The following is a 21,989-nucleotide window of genomic DNA, read 5'->3' on the forward strand; positions in this document are numbered from 1 at the left end:
ATCGTTGATTAGGGGCTTGTAAGTAAGCATTTCACTGTTGTGTTCGGCGCACGTGACTAATAAAAGTTTGAAATAACGTAATAATGGTCACCATTAAATCAAAATATATTGACAATTCACTGCAATATATTCCAAACTGTACCGCTGTAATTTTGAACATGGAGGTCATTTGATTGAACAGTGACGGGGAAGAGGTAGGCTCTCTTCTATGCATAACGATGTGAATGAACAACTCGTCACAGTGGAAGGAAAACCTGCAGACGGTCTTGAAGTCTTGTTTTATACCTCGGTGCGTCGAGCCGCTGTGACGTGAAAAACGCATGGAATATTTCCTGTTGGCCAACACATTTGCCGCTGTGTTGGGGAGGGTTTCCACTAGTGGATATATCGTTAAAATATATATATATATTTGTTTAATACGTATTTAATGTTAGGCATAACGTTAGCAGTGTGGTTTAGCTTATGTTTTTAGGTTTAAAATCACATTTTAAGATGAGAAATGTGAGAAATTAGCGGGGTTTATGACTTTGTGGTAACTAGTGACGACTGTGTTGGAGCTTGTTATCTACGAACCAACTATAAAGGCGTTACCGGTAAGTTTATAACACGTTTCCTAATGTTTAAATTATTTACTTAATAATTTACAAGCAGGTAAAACCGACAAGAGTACGACAACAACAAAAAGATGACGTTAAACGTTTTTTGTTTTACAGTCAGCGAGTACAAACTTTTTGGCGTGTTGTTTTTATTTATTTGATTCAGCTTGTTACTAGTCAGATAAACACATGTGTTCTTTACGATCAGTTTATAGTAGTGTAACTTGGATATCTGACAAGTTAAAATAATAAAACTATCTAACTTTACAACATGTTAGTTTGTTTGACAGAATGACTTCCGGACAAGGTGACCTTATCTTTTCTCCGGAGTCAACCATCACCTCCTTGTTGGCTAGCTCCGGACAACTGAGAGGCACCTTAAGGGACAACGATCCGTCTCTCACCGGCATCAGATACCGGGACCGGGACTATGAATCGGCTACTGAGGCCCTGGAAGCCTACATTGCAGACTTTGACAGAAGCCTGCACACTTCTGAAACTTCTACCGGGAGTCTGCAACTCCAGAAAAACCTGATAAGTTCTGCTCTGCCCAGAACCGAGTTCAGGAATAAAGATGGTAAAGATTTAGGTTTTTGTCATCGATTATGAAATGCTTAACTTTTATTTGTCCAAGCTGTTTGAATATGGAGATAAAACATAATACTTTTGTCAAGTGGTACTTGGATCTTAATTAATGTACAATAATTAACCACTTTGATTGTATACGTATCATATAATAGTCTTGTCCATGGTTCCCAGTTCTTAGAGAGAGACTAACAGACAGGGAGCTGGACTTCCTGAATCTTCCCGTGGGTTCTGGTCACCGTGGAGACTGCATCAGCCTGACCACCGACGATCTGTTGGTGCTCCCCTGTGATGGCTCCCTACCCGTGACTCGCACCTCTGCCTTCCTCACCCAGTCTGGGGACTACCCCCTGGGGCAAAGCTCCTACTCTAACTCCTGGTCCTCTAGGAGGCCTAGGCCTAACAGCAGCTCTCATATTAAACGCTGCCTGCACTACTCTGCCCCTCACAACACTCCTCACAAGCTGTACCAGTCCAGAGCTAGAACTCAAGCAGAGGAAACCCAAAAGACAGATCCCTTCACAGGCCCCAGAGTGAAGGGGAGCCTACGGCCCCAGCCCCAGCATGGTCTCTACCACCAGACCACAGACTCCCCTGGTCCTTTCTCCTCCCACCACGATTACCCTCGCTGGCTGACCAGCCAAAAGTCTGAGATGGATTTCTCTGGGGTCACCAGCGTTCCTGACCTGAAGTACCCCGCCTGGCTCCAGGAGTGTGACAATGTTCCCAAAGACATTCCCACCACTAAAATAGACTTCTCAGAGTCTCATAAGAAGACACAGCATAGGGGCTGGGGCCCGACCCAGACCGTGCCTCCCTCCCCTAGACCTCCCTCCTGGCTGGGCGAGCTGGAGGCTTCCTATGAGGAGCTAAAGGAAGGACAGCAGGATAGTAACGGCGGCCATCTTGAGGATGTCTCTGGTTCTGATGATGACAGGCAACAACTTCTCAGAGGAGAGGCTGATCACAGGACACTGAGGGAGTTTAGACTACGGTTTGCAGAGCGGCTAGCTTTCGCTGCAGAGGGAGAACGGAGCACTGATTTCGACGAGCTCTTCAGAGGTATAATAAACATTCTGCGTGTCTAAACAACACCCAGGGCTTGTGTTCATTTGTCCAGACTTAGTCCTCAGTTTAGTTACACTGGTATTTGCATGTATTGTAAAAGTTGCATAAGAGCTGTCCACTGTGTTTTCTTCACAGGTGATAAGATTGAGAGTTTGATCTTGAAGGCAGAGAAGGTCCTTAACTCACCTTCACTAGGCCTGACCAGCCAGCTGCAGAAGGACATGGGACACAGCCCTGGTGGCTCAGAGGATGTCCTAGAGGCCGATCGCTCTTGGGACAACCCTGCCATCACATTGTGAGTGCTAGTCAAAAGTGGTGACATGTACGAAAACAAAACGAAGATTAAGCACGATACATTACAAATATTAAGTAGGATATGTTTTTTTTTAGAATCTACTTTTAGTAAACTCAACTATTATTGAGCTATAATTTCACAGAAGGCGTTGCTAAATTCTCTGCTTCTCTCCCTCTGCAGTAAATCTCCAGTTCCTGTAGAGGGAGCAGAAGACACACGGATCACCACAGAGCTTTTCAGAGACAGGAAAGACGAGGTCTGTACAAAATGCTCCTTGATCAGATGATTCCTTAGTCCATGTAAAGTTTTAACGAAGACTTCTGATTTGAGAGATGGATATGTTGTACCTCAGAGCCATGAACTTGAATCCTAACTCCCCCATCTTCCATGTTGTGCCTGTGCAGGCTGCCTCAGGCTCATGTTCGTCGGGCTACAGCAGCAGGAAACACCCTGGTCCGGTGGAGGCCCTCAAACAGATGCTGTTTAGCCTTCAAGCCGTGGAGCAACAAGTCAGTCTGGAGAATGAAAAGGAAGTAACCTCGGAGAATGGAACAGAAAAGGAAGTAACCTCGGAGAATGGAACAGAAAAGGAAGTAACCTCGGAGAATGGTTCAACACCAACGTTGGAGGACGGCACACAACCACAGATGATAATGGTACTGAGAATGAGATGAATGATGTGTAGACTTCAACTAGTCTGGTTTCTAGTTAGGAATTTAAAAAAAATTCCTGACATAACTGATGTGAACCAGAGCAGTGATACCATTGTCTGAATTACAGAGGTCCGATGACTATGACACTGCACTCGGTGGACAATCATTGAAGAGGTACAATACTGACACAAATAGATACATTTGGAATAAGACAGTAGACTAAATGTATATTTTATTTTAAAGACCCATGATAGTCTGTCACATAAAATCCATTAAATAACGATCTTGTTTTGTTTTAGGGCCTTGCATCACCTTGGGAGATTGAAGAGTCTAGTTGAAGACTCAGCTGGCCGGGAAGGCCACATCACAGGAAGGGAAATACTCGTAGAAGACCAGCCATTATCTTCCTAAGAGGACTTGCATCGGTGTGTTGGTTACGTGAAAATGGTCTGAAAAGCAGAATGTCTAGGTCTTGATTTGGACACTGAACATGGAGGGGCCAAACCAGTAAAATCTCAATGATGGGGGGGAATTTCAGTGTCTTGATAATTCAAACAAAATTATTTATTTATTATTCGAACAGCACAATAATAGTCTGCCATTGAACTACTCTTAATAGCCTAATGTTTGTATTGTATAGAACAGTTTATATTTTATATCTCAAGTGCACATAACATCTTGTGAATTCAGTAACGCCTTATAAGGCAGTAAGATCTCACAGAACCTGTTTTAATAAAGTGAACGTTCACAAAAAAACATGCTTGTTTAGTTGTCTGTTTTTATATCGTGACTTTTAGAGAATCCACAACGATAGGAAACCGATTTGTCTGATGAATCATTTAATTTGCATCGAGTGAAGTTAATTCTAAAGACTAGTTTCATGGCGAGTGGAACATGATTTGTTATGCAGTGTGTTTACCAGACTTGGATGTCCAGGTCACTCATTAAAGTAAAAGTTAGGGATCTGGGCCAGTACCCACAAAACATCTGTTTTAGTGTCAGGTCCCAACTGATCCCAGATCAGCACTCTTACTGTTCAGACTTCTCCAGTGGTCAGCCTAATAATGTGAGAGGAAGTGCATGAAGAAGATCACACCGGGATACTCTGACACGTCATTACTCACCCCGGCTACGTATGTAGCTAACTTCTCTGCGTTGGCTTCCATATGCTGTAAGTTTGGATGATACCAATGTTCTGAGATCTATTGCCCATATTTGGGTCTAGTGAAGTATAACTCGTATTCCATTGGTTGTTGTATTTAGAATCCAGTTGATTTTTATCCCCCGACACTAAAAAAGATCCATAAAGACAGGAGAAAACACACTGATACAGGACTATCTACAAATTATTTATTGTCACAATCCACACATACATGATTAAACAAACAGCCCTTGATCAGGAGTTGTGGTACTGCGTCAAAACTGAGAAAAGCCAGAAATGGTTCCACTTTTGCATGGTTTCGGCCTTGGATAGGTGCATTGGCCTCTCAAAGTTTCAAATTCTCACAACAACCAGTTCAGATTTTATAGCCACAACTTCTCTACTACAACAAATATAGCATGGTCTCTCACATGGACTGAACACCACTTGCAGGTAAGGAATGAGTTGGATTTGATTCTAATTGTTAATATCCTATTATGATTTTCCAAAGCCCTGTTTCATCCATGATATGTTGTTGACTGCCTTAGGTCAATACAAAGTATTACAATTATTTAAGACGAACGCTACTGTAGAATACATCGGCTTCAATAGTGTGATGCTGCATTAAAATGCTTCCCTCCAATGAGGAACCCTCCCTAGAGGCCTTCAAATTTCAACCAATCAGGATTTCTGTGCCAGTAAAGTGCTGAGTTTGATCTTTCCGTCCATGGATGCAGTGAGGCAGGTGCCACAGTCCATGGCAGAGCACCAGTCCACTGTGACCACAGGGGCCTTGTGGCCCCCCAACGGTAGAACCTTCTCCAGACCACTATCACTGGAGCTGTTCAGCTGGTGAAGACAAGAGACACACACACACACACACACACAGACTTAGTCAGGGCAACAGCAAAAAAAAAAACTCCCTTGCATTCACACTTGTCGATAGCTACTTTTAAAATCGAGGAAAAATGCATTTACTATGACTACGTCTTAAAGACGGAATCCCCATTGACGGAAGTCCCTGGTAACCCCAGGAACATTTGTTATTGTTTTGTTCCTGAAAGGAGGAGGAGCCTCTAAGGTAAAATAAAATGTGTAGTACAGACTGCGCTGCTCTTTCCAGCATGCAGTGATGTGTGATGATGTCAGAGGGAAAACAAGCTTGTTGTTTCGAAGTATCGTCCCGTTGTTGTTGTTGTTGTCAATCTCACAACAACAACGTGGCAGTTTCACCACTCTGTATTCCAGCTTTAAGATGGACTAAGTCGCTCTGGATAAGAGTGTTCTGCTAAATGACTTATGTAAATGTTGTGTTGGTGCTATACTTATTACTACACACAGATATTCTGCTTATTGTGTGAGTGGGAGAGGCTCCACTGGCCCGTCACTAAAACACATCTCCTGCATGACATCCAGTCTTAATGAGATCTGTTCACTTCTCAGCAGAGACTATAATATATATATATATAAATAACGGGTCACAGCCTCAGGAGCAGCTGATGTTCCGTTCCATTACTCGTGGTGTTAAATTCATGTGGTAGTCGACAAATAATAGGTTTCACTCTCAATGCAGAATATTTTCGTATTAGTGATGGGTGAACAGCCACACACACACACACACACACACACACACACACACACACACACACACACACACACACACACACAATCCCAATAGCCTTCCACCTAGCCTCCATTTTGAGCGATCCTGTGAGCTGTATGTAAGTGGGAGTGTTGTCCTAATTCAACTTTGAGCGAGGCGTAGTGCCTTTTCAGCCCTGTAGTTGGCCCTCCAAACTAAGCGAATCGAGTTGCTGACTTCCTACCGAGTGATACTCAAAACTCCCATGAAGCTCTGCGACCCAAGGCTCAAAAATAGGATACCACTGATCTAGCATATGCTCCGAACACTAACAGACGTCAGAAAAATGTTGTAACAGAAAAATAAACCTGGTTAAAACTGTACATACAGTAAGTTTATATATATATTTTTTTGCATTTGTGAAATTATTTTGATGTGATATGGAAGTGAAAAGGTTTTATGTTTCTATAATCATATTGTACATTGAGAATCGACTGACCGTGCCAGTCTCCCTCTAAACATAACCTATAAGGCCATTGGATGTTAAGGAATAACATCTCAATATCAAATCATTTCTAGGTAACAATTAAGTACCTTACTGTTAATTACAATGCTTCTTAGCAAAGAGAAATTTCTCAAAGCAAGAAATAGCTAGGACCGTTTTTACCAAAACTCTTTTCAAACAGCTCTTTTCAAACAGCCCTTACACTAAAAGAGCATTATCGTAATTTTTAAAAACAATTTCACAGTATTATTCCAAACTCATAGTAGAAATATTTATTAGGTACACCCATCTAGTACCAGGTCGGACCCCACATTTGCCTCCTGAACAGCTTGCATTCTTTGGGGAATGGAAACATTACTCAATTGGTATCAAGGGACCTAATGCATGCAAGGAAAACATTCTCCACACCATCACACCACCGCCATCAGCCTGTACTGTTGACACCAGTCAGGATGAGGCTATGGATGCCAAATCCTGACTCTGCCATCAGCAAGACACAACAGGAACTGGGATTCGTCGGACCAGGTCATGTTTTTCCTCTCCTCAAATGGTCCAGTGTTGGTGATGCCCACTGGAGCCTCTCGTTCTTGTTGTTAGCTGATAGGAACCCCGGGGTGGTCGTCTGCTGCAAATAGCCAATCCGTGACGAGGACGAGTTGTACTGCACCGATATTTGGGATCTACCTGCGCCTTCATTGCTGAGCTGACTCCAGCAGCGGCTTCGTCGTCAAGTTCGGCTCCTTTCCCTCTCTCTGGACCGGACGGGGCTCTGCCTGCTGTGGGAGGTCTGGACCTGACGGGGCTCTGCCTGCTGTGGGAGGTCTGGACCTGACAGGGCTCTGCCTGCTGTGGGAGGTCTGGACCTGACGGGGCTCTGCCTGCTGTGGGAGGTCTGGACCTGATGGGGCTCTGCCTGCTGTGGGAGGTCTGGACCTGATGGGGCTCTGCCTGCTGTGGGAGGTCTGGACCTGATGGGGCTCTGCCTGCTGTGGGAGGTCTGGACCTGATGGGGCTCTGCCTGCTGTGGGAGGTCTGGACCTGATGGGGCTCTGCCTGCTGTGGGAGGTCTGGACCTGACGGGGCTCTGCCTGCTGTGGGAGGTCTGGACCTGACGGGGCTCTGCCTGCTGTGGGAGGTCTGGACCTGACAGGGCTCTGCCTGCTGTGGGAGGTCTGGACCTGACGGGGCTCTGCCTGCTGTGGGAGGTCTGGACCTGATGGGGCTCTGCCTGCTGTGGGAGGTCTGGACCTGACGGGGCTCTGCCTGCTGTGGGAGGTCTGGACCTGACGGGGCTCTGCCTGCTGTGGGAGGTCTGGACCTGATGGGGCTCTGCCTGCTGTGGGAGGTCTGGACCTGATGGGGCTCTGCCTGCTGTGGGAGGTCTGGACCTGATGGGGCTCTGCCTGCTGTGGGAGGTCTGGACCTGATGGGGCTCTGCCTGCTGTGGGAGGTCTGGACCTGACAGGGCTCTGCCTGCTGTGGGAGGTCTGGACCTGACGGGGCTCTGCCTGCTGTGGGAGGTCTGGACCAGGGCTCTGCCTGCTGTGGGAGGTCTGGACCTGACAGGGCTCTGGGCTCTGCCTGCTGTGGGAGGTCTGGACCTGATGGGGCTCTGCCTGCTGTGGGAGGTCTGGACCTGATGGGGCTCTGCCTGCTGTGGGAGGTCTGGACCTGATGGGGCTCTGCCTGCTGTGGGAGGTCTGGACCTGATGGGGCTCTGCCTGCTGTGGGAGGTCTGGACCTGACGGGGCTCTGCCTGCTGTGGGAGGTCTGGACCTGATGGGGCTCTGCCTGCTGTGGGAGGTCTGGACCTGATGGGGCTCTGCCTGCTGTGGGAGGTCTGGACCTGACGGGGCTCTGCCTGCTGTGGGAGGTCTGGACCTGACGGGGCTCTGCCTGCTGTGGGAGGTCTGGACCTGACGGGGCTCTGCCTGCTGTGAGAGGTCTGGACCTGACAGGGTGCTGCCGGCCTATGCTATCCTGCATCTCATGGGCCCATGAAAGGTGTGAGGGGCAGGAATGGGCGGACTTCTCCTTCCCCGGCCGTTCAATGGTGAGAAATGCCTCAGTCCCTGGAGCAAAAACGTTGTGCTACACAGGAGCCCGAGCTGCTCCCAAACATTATAAACCTACATCAGGAAATGTAGTCGATCATAGTTCATGTGTGATTCAATGACATTATGAAGGGCAGCACAGAACAGCTGAAGATGGATATTAAACAACTGATTGGGTCTCTGCTTGACACCAACAAACACCCCATAATATCTGTCCCTCTGCCCTCCCTAAATCGTGGCATTGAACGGTTCAGCAGACTGTTATCCCTCCATAACTGGCTACCAGACTATCGCAGCTCTGTGGATGGAACATTTAGTGACCATTTTGATACCTTCTGGAAACAAGGCTTGTTTTATAAGGAGGATGGGATCCACCCAAATGATTTGGGTTCCTGGATCCTTTCACAGCATTATAAGGAGGATGGGATCCACCCAAATGATTTGGGTTCCTGGATCCTTTCACAGCATTTAAAAGGAGGATGGGATCCACCCAAATCATTTGGGTTCCTGGATCCTTTCACAGCATTATAAGGAGGATGGGATCCACCCAAATCATTTGGGTTCCTGGATCCTTTCACAGCATTATAAGGCTGCGTTGAGACAGTGACTTATCAATGACCCAAACCCAGCTCAGTTAATCCCTACCATTGTGCTGCTGAGTCATCATAATGCTTCAGTAAATGTACATTATCCCAGGGGTGTTGGAAGACACAATGTAAGTAATCTAATTTATGTCCCTCTAACTGCCCTGAATGCCTCTGCTGATCCCACAGCTATTGTATGCAGTAATCATGTGCCCAAGAACCTGACTTACACTGTTAGCACTGAGGCGGTGTGCCCAAGCAGGAAGTCCACTGTTAGCACTGAGGCGGTTTGCCCTAGCAGGAAGTCCACTGTTAGCACTGAGGCGGTTTGCCCAAGCAGGAAGTCCACTGTTAGCACTGAGGCGGTTTGCCCTAGCAGGAAGTCCACTGTTAGCACTGAGGCGGTGTGCCCAAGCAGGAAGTCCACTGTTAGCACTGAGGCGGTTTGCCCTAGCAGGAAGTCCACTGTTAGCACTGAGGCGGTGTGCCCAAGCAGGAAGTCCACTGTTAGCACTGAGGCGGTTTGCCCAAGCAGGAAGTCCACTGTTAGCACTGAGGCTTTAACATGAGTAAAGCCAGGGCTACAACAAAACATTGTGAAACATCTGGGGAGGTTTGAGAGCCACTGCTCTAAAACAGCCTAACCTTAGGTTTAATTAAACATTTCCTAATTTTTTGTCCTAAATGACACCCTATTCCTTACATAGTACGCTACTACACCTATGGGCCCTGGTCAAAAGTAGTGCACTATATAGGGAAAACGGTGCCATTTGGGACACATTAAAACTAGGAAAACGGTTCATAAAAAAACAACCTGGAAGCAGCCTTACCCTGTAGATGAGCCCTCCGTTGTTGGAGCAAGTGAGGACATGTTGTCCCTCGGAGTCGAAGGCGAACAGCCGTCCTCGTGGCACCTGGACCTGCTTGTACCCACTGTAGCCAGACAGGACAAAGGGCCCCGTGGCATCCTGGGGCAGGGAGTTCTCTGACTGCTTCACTCCACATCGGTGAATGTTCCACTGGATAAACTGGAACAGACGTAATACAGAGCAGGGGGTTATGGGTTAAATACAGCCGTAATTACAGGGACCTGACTACTATGTTACTGATACAGAGCGGGGGGTTATGGGTTAAATACAGACGTAATTACAGGGACCTGACTACTATGTTACTGATACAGAGCAGGGGGTTATGGGTTAAATACAGCCGTAATTACAGGGACCTGACTACTATGTTACTGATACAGAGCAGGGGGTTATGGGTTAAATACAGCCGTAATTACAGGGACCTGACTACTATGTTACTGATACAGAGCGGGGGGTTATGGGTTAAATACAGACGTAATTACAGGGACCTGACTACTATGTTACTGATACAGAGCAGGGGGTTATGGGTTAAATACAGACGTAATTACAGGGACCTGACTACTATGTTACTGATACAGAGCAGGGGGTTATGGGTTAAATACAGACGTAATTACAGGGACCTGACTACTATGTTACTGATACAGAGCGGGGGGTTATGGGTTAAATACAGACGTAATTACAGGGACCTGACTACTATGTTACTGATACAGAGCGGGGGGTTATGGGTTAAATACAGACGTAATTACAGGAACCTGACTACTATGTTACTGATACAGAGCAGGGGATTATGGGTTAAATACAGACGTAATTACAGGGACCTGACTACTATGTTACTGATACAGAGCGGGGGGTTATGGGTTAAATACAGACGTAATTACAGGGACCTGACTACTATGTTACTGATACAGAGCGGGGGGTTATGGGTTAAATACAGACGTAATTACAGGGACCTGACTACTATGTTACTGATACAGAGCGGGGGTTATGGGTTAAATACAGACGTAATTACAGGGACCTGACTACTATGTTACTGATACAGAGCAGGGGGTTATGGGTTAAATACAGACGTAATTACAGGGACCTGACTACTATGTTACTGATACAGAGCGGGGGGTTATGGGTTAAATACAGACGTAATTACAGGGACCTGACTACTATGTTACTGATACAGAGCAGGGGGTTATGGGTTAAATACAGACGTAATTACAGGGACCTGACTACTATGTTACTGATACAGAGCAGGGGGTTATGGGTTAAATACAGACGTAATTACAGGGACCTGACTACTATGTTACTGATACAGAGTAGGGGGTTATGGGTTAAATACAGACGTAATTACAGGGACCTGACTACTATGTTACTGATACAGAGCGGGGGGTTATGGGTTAAATACAGACGTAATTACAGGGACCTGACTACTATGTTACTGATACAGAGCAGGGGATTATGGGTTAAATACAGACGTAATTACAGGGACCTGACTACTATGTTACTGATACAGAGCGGGGGGTTATGGGTTAAATACAGACGTAATTACAGGGACCTGACTACTATGTTACTGATACAGAGCGGGGGGTTATGGGTTAAATACAGACGTAATTACAGGGACCTGACTACTATGTTACTGATACAGAGCGGGGGGTTATGGGTTAAATACAGACGTAATTACAGGGACCTGACTACTATGTTACTGATACAGAGCGGGGGGTTATGGGTTAAATACAGACGTAATTACAGGGACCTGACTACTATGTTACTGATACAGAGCAGGGGGTTATGGGTTAAATACAGACGTAATTACAGGGACCTGACTACTATGTTACTGATACAGAGCAGGGGGTTATGGGTTAAATACAGACGTAATTACAGGGACCTGACTACTATGTTACTGATACAGAGCGGGGGGTTATGGGTTAAATACAGACGTAATTACAGGGATTACCACCCGACTACTATGTTACTGATACAGAGCAGGGGGTTATGGGTTAAATACAGACGTAATTACAGGGACCTGACTACTATGTTACTGATACAGAGCAGGGGGTTATGGGTTAAATACAGACGTAATTACAGGGACCTGACTACTATGTTACTGATACAGAGCAGGGGGTTATGGGTTAAATACAGACGTAATTACAGGGACCTGACTACTATGTTACTGATACAGAGCAGGGGATTATGGGTTAAATACAGACGTAATTACAGGGACCTGACTACTATGTTACTGATACAGAGCAGGGGGTTATGGGTTAAATACAGACGTAATTACAGGGACCTGACTACTATGTTACTGATACAGAGCGGGGGGTTATGGGTTAAATACAGACGTAATTACAGGGACCTGACTACTATGTTACTGATACAGAGCAGGGGGTTATGGGTTAAATACAGACGTAATTACAGGGGCCTGACTACTATGTTACTGATACAGAGCAGGGGGTTATGGGTTAAATACAGACGTAATTACAGGGACCTGACTACTATGTTACTGATACAGAGCAGGGGGTTATGGGTTAAATACAGACGTAATTACAGGGATTACCACCTGACTACTATGTTACTGATACAGAGCGGGGGGTTATGGGTTAAATACAGACGTAATTACAGGGACCTGACTACTATGTTACTGATACAGAGCAGGGGGTTATGGGTTAAATACAGACGTAATTACAGGGATTACCACCCGACTACTATGTTACTGATACAGAGCAGGGGGTTATGGGTTAAATACAGACGTAATTACAGGGACCTGACTACTATGTTACTGATACAGAGCAGGGGGTTATGGGTTAAATACAGACGTAATTACAGGGACCTGACTACTATGTTACTGATACAGAGCAGGGGGTTATGGGTTAAATACAGACGTAATTACAGGGATTACCACCCGACTACTATGTTACTGATACAGAGCAGGGGGTTATGGGTTAAATACAGACGTAATTACAGGGACCTGACTACTATGTTACTGATACAGAGCAGGGGGTTATGGGTTAAATACAGACGTAATTACAGGGACCTGACTACTATGTTACTGATACAGAGCAGGGGGTTATGGGTTAAATACAGACGTAATTACAGGGACCTGACTACTATGTTACTGATACAGAGCAGGGGGTTATGGGTTAAATACAGACGTAATTACAGGGACCTGACTACTATGTTACTGATACAGAGCAGGGGGTTATGGGTTAAATGCGGAAGACACATTTCAGTTGAAATGCATTCGGTTGTACCACTGACTAGGTTTCCCAGCCCTTCTGTCTATGTTACTATTATACTACTGTTACTACTACTCACTACCATGTTACTACTGTCTCACTACCATGTTACTACAGTCTACTACCATGTTACTACTGTCTCACTACCATGTTACTACAGTCTCACTACCATGTTACTACAGTCAACTACCATGTTACTACAGTATACTACCATGTTACTACTGTCTCACTACCATGTTACTACCATGTTACTACAGTCTACAACCATGTTACTACCATGTTACTACAGTATACTACCATGTTACTACCATGTTACTACAGTATACTACCATGTTACTACTGTCTCACTACCATGTTACTACAGTCTACTACCATGTTACTACAGTATACTACCATGTTACTACCGTCTACTACCATGTTACTACCATGTTACTACAGTCTCACTACCATGTTACTACAGTATACTACCATGTTACTACTGTCTACTACCATGTTACTACCATGTTACTACAGTACACTACCATGTTACTACAGTATACTACCATGTTACTACCGTCTACTACCATGTTACTACCATGTTACTACAGTCTCACTACCATGTTACTACAGTATACTACCATGTTACTACAGTATACTACCATGTTACTACCGTCTACTACCATGTTACTACCATGTTACTACTGTCTACTACCATGTTACTACCATGTTACTACAGTATACTACCATGTTACTACAGTATACTACCATGTTACTACAGTATACTACCATGTTACTACAGTATACTACCATGTTACTACCATGTTACTACAGTATAATACCATGTTACTACCGTCTACTACCATGTTACTACCATGTTACTACAGTCTCACTACCATGTTACTACAGTATACTACCATGTTACTACTGTCTACTACCATGTTACTACCATGTTACTACAGTATACTACCATGTTACTACATTCTCACTACCATGTTACTACAGTCAACTACCATGTTACTACCATGTTACTACAGTATACTACCATGTTACTACAGTCTCACTACCATGTTACTACAGTCTCACTACCATGTTACTACAGTCTCACTACCATGTTACTACCATGTTACTACAGTATACTACCATGTTACTACAGTCAACTACCATGTTACTACCATGTTACTACAGTATACTACCATGTTACTACAGTATACTACCATGTTACTACAGTCTCACTACCATGTTACTACAGTCAACTACCATGTTACTACCATGTTACTACAGTATACTACCATGTTACTACAGTCTCACTACCATGTTACTACAGTCTCACTACCATGTTACTACTGTCTCACTACCATGTTACTACCACGTTACTACAGTATACTACCATGTTACTACCGTCTACTACCATGTTACTACCATGTTACTACAGCCTCACTACCATGTTACTACAGTCAACTACCATGTTACTACCATGTTACTACAGTATACTACCATGTTACTACAGTCTCACTACCATGTTACTACAGTCTCACTACCATGTTACTACCATGTTACTACATTCTCACTACCATGTTACTACAGTCTACTACCATGTTACTACTGTCTCACTACCATGTTACTACCATGTTACTACATTCTCACTACCATGTTACTACAGTCTCACTACCATGTTACTACCATGTTATTTCAGTCTCACTACCATGTTACTACAGTCAACTACCATGTTACTACAGTATACTACCATGTTACTACTGTCTCACTACCATGTTACTACCATGTTACTACAGTATACTACCATGTTACTACCGTCTACTACCATGTTACTACCATGTTACTACATTCAACTACCATGTTACTACAGTATACTACCATGTTACTACAGTATACTACCATGTTACTACCATGTTACTACAGTATACTACCATGTTACTACTGTCTACTACCATGTTACTACAGTCTACTACCATGTTACTACAGTCTACTACCATGTTACTACAGTCTACTACCATGTTACTACCATGTTACTACAGTATACTACCATGTTACTACAGTCTACTACCATGTTACTACCATGTTACTACTGTCTCACTACCATGTTACTACCATGTTACTACAGTATACTACCATGTTACTACTGTCTCACTACCATGCTACTACTGTCTCACTACCACGTTACTACCGTGTTAGTAGCATGTTACTACCGCGTTACTACCGTGTTAGTAGCATGTTACTACCGTGTTAGTAGCATGTTACTACCGTATTAGTAGCATTTTACTACCGTGTTAGTAGCATGTTACTACCGTGTTAGTAGCATGTTACTACCGTGTTAGTAGCATGTTACTACCGCGTTACTACCGTGTTAGTAGCATGTTACTACCACGTTACTACCGTGTTAGTAGCATGTTACTACTGTCTTGCGACCTGAATTCAGTTACCTTGCCGTCCTCTCCGATACTGAACACTGTATTCTCATCATAGCTGAACTCAACACTGTACACCTCCCCATCGTGGGCCCTCCAGCTCATAGCGCAGTCATAACGCTGCATGTCTGGAAAATAGAGAAACACATGTTATAACAGCTCATAGCACAGTCATAACGCTGCATGTCTGGAAAATAGAGAAACACATGTTATAACAGCTCATAGCGTAGTCATAATGCTGCATGTCTGGAAAATAGAGAAACACATGTTATAACAGCTCATAGTGTAGTCATAATGCTGCATGTCTGGAAAATAGAGAAACACATGTTATAACAGCTCATAGCGCAGTCATAACGCTGCATGTCTAGAGAGAATAGGGAGATAAGCACATGTTATAACAGCTCATAGCACAGTCATAGCCCTGCATGTCTGGAAAATAGAGAAACACATGTTATAACAGCTCATAGCACAGTCTTAATGCTGCATATCTGGAAAATAGAGAGACATGTTGTAACAGCTCATAGTACAATCATAGCGCTGCATGTCTGTGAAGAGGAGCGAGAAGGACATGTTATAACCACTCATAGCACAGTCACAACGCTGCATGTCTGTGAAGAGGAGCGAGGAGGACATGTTATAACCACTCATCGCTATGAGCCATAGCGATGCATGTCTGAAGGACAGAGAGAAAATAGAGGCACATGTTAACACGCATAGAAATATAATTATTAGATCAGCACTCTCCATTGAAGTCAATGAGGGCCATTTTTCATTCTAGTAATTCTATATTCACAGCCTCCACTTCACTCAGAGACCTCATTGCAGTCAGCTATGTCAACTCCTAGATCTAGTTATTAGTGCCTGCAGTATGTCAAGCGTTATAGCGCATTATGAAGAGACTATTCATCCCACATCTATCTACTATCACCTCAAATCAAATCTCCACGAAGAGCAAAAGTCAACAAAAAATGAGTGAGAGTTTACCGAACAGTCTAATTACTCCGTCGGCAGCGCCAGTTACCAGCAGGTTTCCGTTGTGGTTGAAGGCTGTACAGTTGATGGCTACTGGACCAGGCTCCAGAGAGAACTGAAGCTGAGGACGATAGGATAGGACATGGAGATATCACATGGTTCAGTGAGGGGAAAGACATGAACGAGGCTACAGGGCTTTAACTTCAGACGGGTAGAGTATACATGTAACAGATTTATATAATATATAGTACATATCTAGAAATGTTATCTATAATATAATATTTAATAATATTAAATACTATTAATAATCTAATAATATTTTCAACAATGTTTTAGCAAAATAAAGTACCTGATCTTAGAAAAAGACTATCAAGTTGCCCCCTTCAACTTTAAACTATAACTGCAAGCAACACTGGAGAATGAGAAAAATACCATCATAGTACACGTGTTTTGAGTGACATAGTACACGTGTTTTGAGTGACATAGTACACGTGTTTTGAGTGATATAGTACACGTGTTTTGAGTGACATAGTACACGTGTTTTGAGTGACATAGTACACGTGTTTTGAGTGACATAGTACACGTGTTTTGAGTGACATAGTACACGTGTTTTGAGTGTGTTTTGACATAGTACACGTGTTTTGACATAGTACATGTGTTTTGACATAGTACACGTGTTTTGAGTGACATAGTACACGTGTTTTGAGTGACATAGTACACGTGTTTTGAGTGACATAGTACACGTGTTTGGGTGACATAGTACACGTGTTTTGAGTGACATAGTACACATGTTTGGGTGACATAGTACATGTGTTTTGAGTGACATTGTACACGTGTTTTGGTGACGTGTTTCCTACAGCAGTACCTGCTGTTTGACGGTCTTGGTGTCCCAGAGCAGCAGCTGTCCAGAGACAGAGAGGTGATTGGGGAGCCGTGGTACTGTCTCTGTCACACTCCCAGAGCGCCCAGGCCCAGCGTGTGCTGCTGCAGAACACACAAAGGACGTCCCGCTGGGGCTGCAGGCCAGGGACAGGATCCTACACAACACCACACAGGGACAGGAGACACCAGACAGACCAGTCAGTACAGTAATGCCTTCCATTATTAAACCTCTTCAGGAGACACCAGACAGATAAGTCAGTACAGTAATGCCTTCCATTATGAAACCTCTTCAGGAACAGGACAGGAGACACCAGACAGATCAATCAGTACAGTAATGCCTTCCATTATTAAACCTCTTCAGGAACAGGACAGGAGACACCAGACAGATCAGTCAGTACAGTAATTCCTTCCATTATTCAAACGGCCTTCAGGAACAGTGGGTTAACTGCCTGTTCAGGGGCAGAACGACAGATTTGTACCTTGTCAGCTCGGGGGTTTGAACTCGCAACCTTCCGGTTACTAGTCCAACGCTCTAACCACTAGGCTACCCTCCCGCCTCTTCAGGAGACACCAGACAGATAAGTCAGTACAGTAATGCCTTCCATTATGAAACCTCTTCAGGAACAGGACAGGAGACACCAGACAGATCAATCAGTACAGTAATGCCTTCCATTATTAAACCTCTTCAGGAACAGGACAGGAGACACCAGACAGATCAGTCAGTACAGTAATGCCTTCCATTATTAAACCTCTTCAGGAACAGGACAGGAGACACCAGACAGATCAGTCAGTACAGTAATGCCTTCCATTATTAAACCTCTTCAGGAACAGGACAGGAGACAGATCAGTCAGTACAGTAATGCCTTCCATTATTAAACCTCTTCAGGAACAGGACAGGAGACACCAGACAGATCAGTCAGTACAGTAATGCCTTCCATTATTAAACCTCTTCAGGAACAGGACAGGAGACACCAGACAGATCAGTCAGTACAGTAATGCCTTCCATTATTAAACCTCTTCAGGAACAGGACAGGAGACACCAGACAGATCAGTCAGTACAGTAATGCCTTCCATTATTAAACCTCTTCAGGAACAGGACAGGAGACACCAGACAGATCAGTCAGTACAGTAATGCCTTCCATTATTAAACCTCTTCAGGAGACACCAGACAGATCAGTCAGTACAGTAATACCTTCCATTATTAAACCTCTTCAGGAGACACCAGACCGATTAAGATGGAGAATCTCCATAGAATTGTTGTTGTTGTTGCCCAGGACTAGGCTTAATCTGTGTCTGGGAATCCACCCCACTCCTGATGAGACATGGAGACTTCTGCTACAGATATCCATTATTCCAACCGTGGCTGCTGCTGGGTCAAATCGCTCTGGATAAGAGACACTTAGCTTACCGTGAATGAGTCTCGTCTATGGTCATCTCATACAGGTTCTTCTTAGCATTAGTGTCGTATAGCCGCACCGTACCCACACCACTGCCCAGCAGCAGCTATAAAGAAAAGGGACACAAACCAAAGACCGTATTACTGATGGGGGGGGTTCCACTTTCCCACCTCACCCTGCAAACAGTCAGAGAACAGGGTGCTGAGGACTGAGGAGGCCATAACTACCTCCTGTAAAACATAGACCTGGTGGGATTGTGTTCGTCAGGCACCCAATGAGAAGTAAAAACAGACTGAAACAGGAAGGGACAACTGGGGCTTGTCCAATAAGACATGTTTGTTTAGGATGTACCCTAATGAACATAGCCCTGATGTGCTGTGTTGAGGTCAGAGGTCACACCAGTCTGTCAGGCTTGGTGTCCCACTCCAGAGACAGCACAGGGATAGAGAAGCTGTGTTAAGGTCAGAGCCCCCCTTGTGTGGCCGTAATGCCCCCTAAAAATATCTGTGCCTTGTGGCCGTTGTGCCCTTGGGTTGAACATAATTATAATTATAACATAATAATTATAACATAATTATACTTCCATTCTTCCGGCTGCCAATCGCCATGCTCCGAACCTCCCACTCACATGACTCTCTCAGATATCTCAATTCTTATTAGCCAATGCCTGTCACATGATCGGGTCCTTCTCAAGTCGGCTACTAGTGAAGACAGACACATCGGGGTACAACCCAACGGGTCCTTACGCTTCGATCACGCCGACAGGGTCGTTGTGCAAAACGGTACGCAGCGTCGGCTGGATATGTTTACAACAACAGTTCAACATTCACCTTCTGCAACGGTTACTGTGTTATAGAGGTGACATAGAGGTGTTATAGAGGTGTTATAGAGCTGACATAGAGGTGTTATAGAGGTGTCGTTGTGCAAAACAGTACGCAGCGTCGGCTGGATATGTTTACAACAACAGTTCAACATTCACCTTCTGCTACCGTTTCTGTCAAGCCGTCTACAGCACACAGTTTGACGTATTAAATTTGATAAATCCAACGCACTGCAACTGTCTCTGCAACGCAATGCTGCAAGGAAAAAGCAGCGTTTCATTGGAAAGGGATGTACTTCTGGTGGACCAGAATCGTTCTGCGTGAGAAATAAATATTCCTAAAATACTCTGAGACAGGTTTGGGACAGGTGGGACAGGTGTGGGACAGGTGCGACAGGTGTGGGACAGGTGGGACAGGTGTGAGACAGGTGGGACAGGTGTGGGACAGGTGTTGGACAGGTAGGACAGGTGAGACAGGTGTGGGACAGGTGAGACAGGTGTGGGACAGGTGGGACAGGTGTGGGACAGGTAGGACAGGTGTGGGACAGGTAGGACAGGTGAGACAGGTTTGGGACAGGTATGACAGGTGTGGGACAGGTGGGACAGGTGTGGGACAGGTGGGACAGGTGTGGGACAGGTGGGACAGGTGTGGAACCGGTAGGACAGGTGTGGGACAGGTAGGACAGGTGTGGGACAATAAAATCACAAATGAAGGCAACCGCTCCACATTAGAAATAAAACGTCTAAAAGCAATGAGGCTGATGGAAAATATCAGAACGTTTAGCTTTTAAAATGTTGATAAACTATTAGGCTATTTCTACACATTTATACGAGGCAAGCGAAGCACACAAGGCAGTAGTAGGCTGTAAGCAGGAACGTTCCAGAACGTGTAGGTTGTTAATATGACTATGACTTGTGTCTTTGGCTGCTGGACAACAAAAGAAAGTTGAAAACATGAGAGCTGGTTTCAATGACATAGGAGGAAGTGTTTATAAAATAATCGCCCTTTTAATATATTCCTGTGTTCGAAACAACGTAAGATTTTTACCCCCCCCCAAAAAAATTACGCCCAGATTTTTAAACAATTAGGTTTAAGGTTAAATCGTTTCCAAAATGTTGACTGCCTCCGTTCAGATGGAGATGTTGTGGTGATGTTGCGGCTCACAACAAATAACAGCGCCTCAAGTATGACAGAATCGAGCTTTCAGACGGTAATATTAATGATCCTACATTATATTTGTTGCAGAGGGCCTTGGTGCCCTATCAGAGGGCCGTGGTGCCCTAGCAGGTACCCTTGGTGCCCTATCAGAGGGCCGTGGTGCCCTATCAGAGGGCCGTGATGCCCTAGCAGGTACCCTTGGTGCCCTAGCAGGTACCCTTGGTTCCCTATCAGAGGGCCGTGGTGCCCTAGCAGGTACCCTTGGTGCCCTAGCAGAGGGCCGTGGTGCCCTAGCAGGTACCCTTGGTGCCCTATCAGAGGGCCGTAGTGCCCTAGCTGATACCCTTGGTGCCCTAGCAGAGGGCCGTGGTGCCCTAGCTGATACCCTTGGTGCCCTAGCAGAGGCCCCTTGGTGCCCTAGCAGAGGCCCCTTGGTGCCCTAGCAGAGGCCCCTTGGTGCCCTAGCAGAGGCCCCTTGGTGCCCTAGCAGAGGGCCGTGGTGCCCTAGCAGGTACCCTTGGTGCCCTATCAGAGGCCCCTTGGTGCCCTAGCAGAGGCCCCTTGGTGCCCTGGCAGAGGCCCCTTGGTGCCCTAGCAGAGGCCCCTTGGTGCCCTGGAAAGATGATTGGCTACCTCTTGAAGGCCAAATGGCCCTTGCCCCCTAAAAAAAACAAAAAAACACAAAATTCCAGGCCTAGTTGAGGTCAGAGGTCATACCAGTCTGTCGGGCTTGGTGGCCCACTCCAGGGACAGCAGAGGGGACTTGGACATGATGGTGGCCTTGGTCTGCATGATGGGGTTGAAGGACCACACCTTGATGACCCCGTCCACGTCCAAACTGGCTACCCTCCTCCCTGAGCAGTCCACCCTGGGACCGGAGACAGGAGACACAGTGAACGTACACGACGGAGCTGGACCTCATTAACACCCTTTTCAAAACATTGAACCGTACCGTGTTGTGTCTTTTATTTGACTGAGAACACATTCTCATTTTACTACAAAGACCTAGGGAGTAGTTACAAGGAAGAATGAGCCAATTGTAAGCTGGGGATGATTAGGCGATCGTGGTGGTTTGAGGGCCAGATTTAGAATTTAGACAGGACACCGGGGTTACTCTTAAAATAAGTGCCATGGGATCTTTAATGACCTCAGAGAGTCAGGACACCCGTTTAACGTCCCATCCGAAAGACAGCACCCCTACACAGGG

At 45.3% G+C, this 21,989-nt stretch overlaps 2 protein-coding genes across 2 annotated transcripts in view; one reads left to right on the plus strand and one right to left on the minus strand.

Moving 5' to 3' along the window:
* The first annotated feature begins 240 nt into the window (after window positions 1-240).
* Window positions 241-3,953, plus strand: c12h18orf54 (chromosome 12 C18orf54 homolog). The gene is made up of 8 exons (XM_071172972.1): window positions 241-593; window positions 875-1,173; window positions 1,356-2,243; window positions 2,385-2,544; window positions 2,725-2,800; window positions 2,949-3,200; window positions 3,325-3,371; window positions 3,497-3,953. Exons 2-8 carry the CDS (start codon window positions 888-890, stop codon window positions 3,606-3,608), a joined length of 1,821 nt encoding a protein of 606 aa, XP_071029073.1. The 5' UTR covers window positions 241-593; window positions 875-887; the 3' UTR covers window positions 3,609-3,953.
* Window positions 3,954-4,525: 572 nt separating this feature from the next.
* LOC139422665 (WD repeat domain 91) overlaps window positions 4,526-21,989 on the minus strand; it is a 32,384-nt gene continuing 14,920 nt past the window's right edge. The window contains exons 10-16 of the mRNA XM_071173841.1: window positions 21,500-21,650; window positions 18,815-18,909; window positions 17,390-17,561; window positions 16,537-16,645; window positions 15,568-15,680; window positions 9,894-10,091; window positions 4,526-5,187 (exon numbers count right to left, since the gene is read on the minus strand). Coding sequence (XP_071029942.1) covers window positions 5,020-5,187; window positions 9,894-10,091; window positions 15,568-15,680; window positions 16,537-16,645; window positions 17,390-17,561; window positions 18,815-18,909; window positions 21,500-21,650 — 1,006 coding nt within the window. The 3' untranslated portion in view covers window positions 4,526-5,019. The remainder of the gene's footprint in view (window positions 5,188-9,893; window positions 10,092-15,567; window positions 15,681-16,536; window positions 16,646-17,389; window positions 17,562-18,814; window positions 18,910-21,499; window positions 21,651-21,989) is intronic.

Source organism: Oncorhynchus clarkii, chromosome 12 (genome assembly GCF_045791955.1).
Source record: "Oncorhynchus clarkii lewisi isolate Uvic-CL-2024 chromosome 12, UVic_Ocla_1.0, whole genome shotgun sequence".
NCBI lineage: Eukaryota > Metazoa > Chordata > Actinopteri > Salmoniformes > Salmonidae > Oncorhynchus > Oncorhynchus clarkii.

Bases quoted from the DNA above. Each gene is read 5' to 3' on its own strand.
- c12h18orf54 (XM_071172972.1), top strand. From the start codon at position 888: ATGACTTCCGGACAAGGTGACCTTATCTTTTCTCCGGAGTCAACCATC. The intron at 2,244-2,384 runs GTATAATAAACA...TTTTCTTCACAG, and splicing joins TTTCGACGAGCTCTTCAGAG to GTGATAAGATTGAGAGTTTG. The intron at 3,201-3,324 runs GTACTGAGAATG...TCTGAATTACAG, and splicing joins CACAACCACAGATGATAATG to AGGTCCGATGACTATGACAC.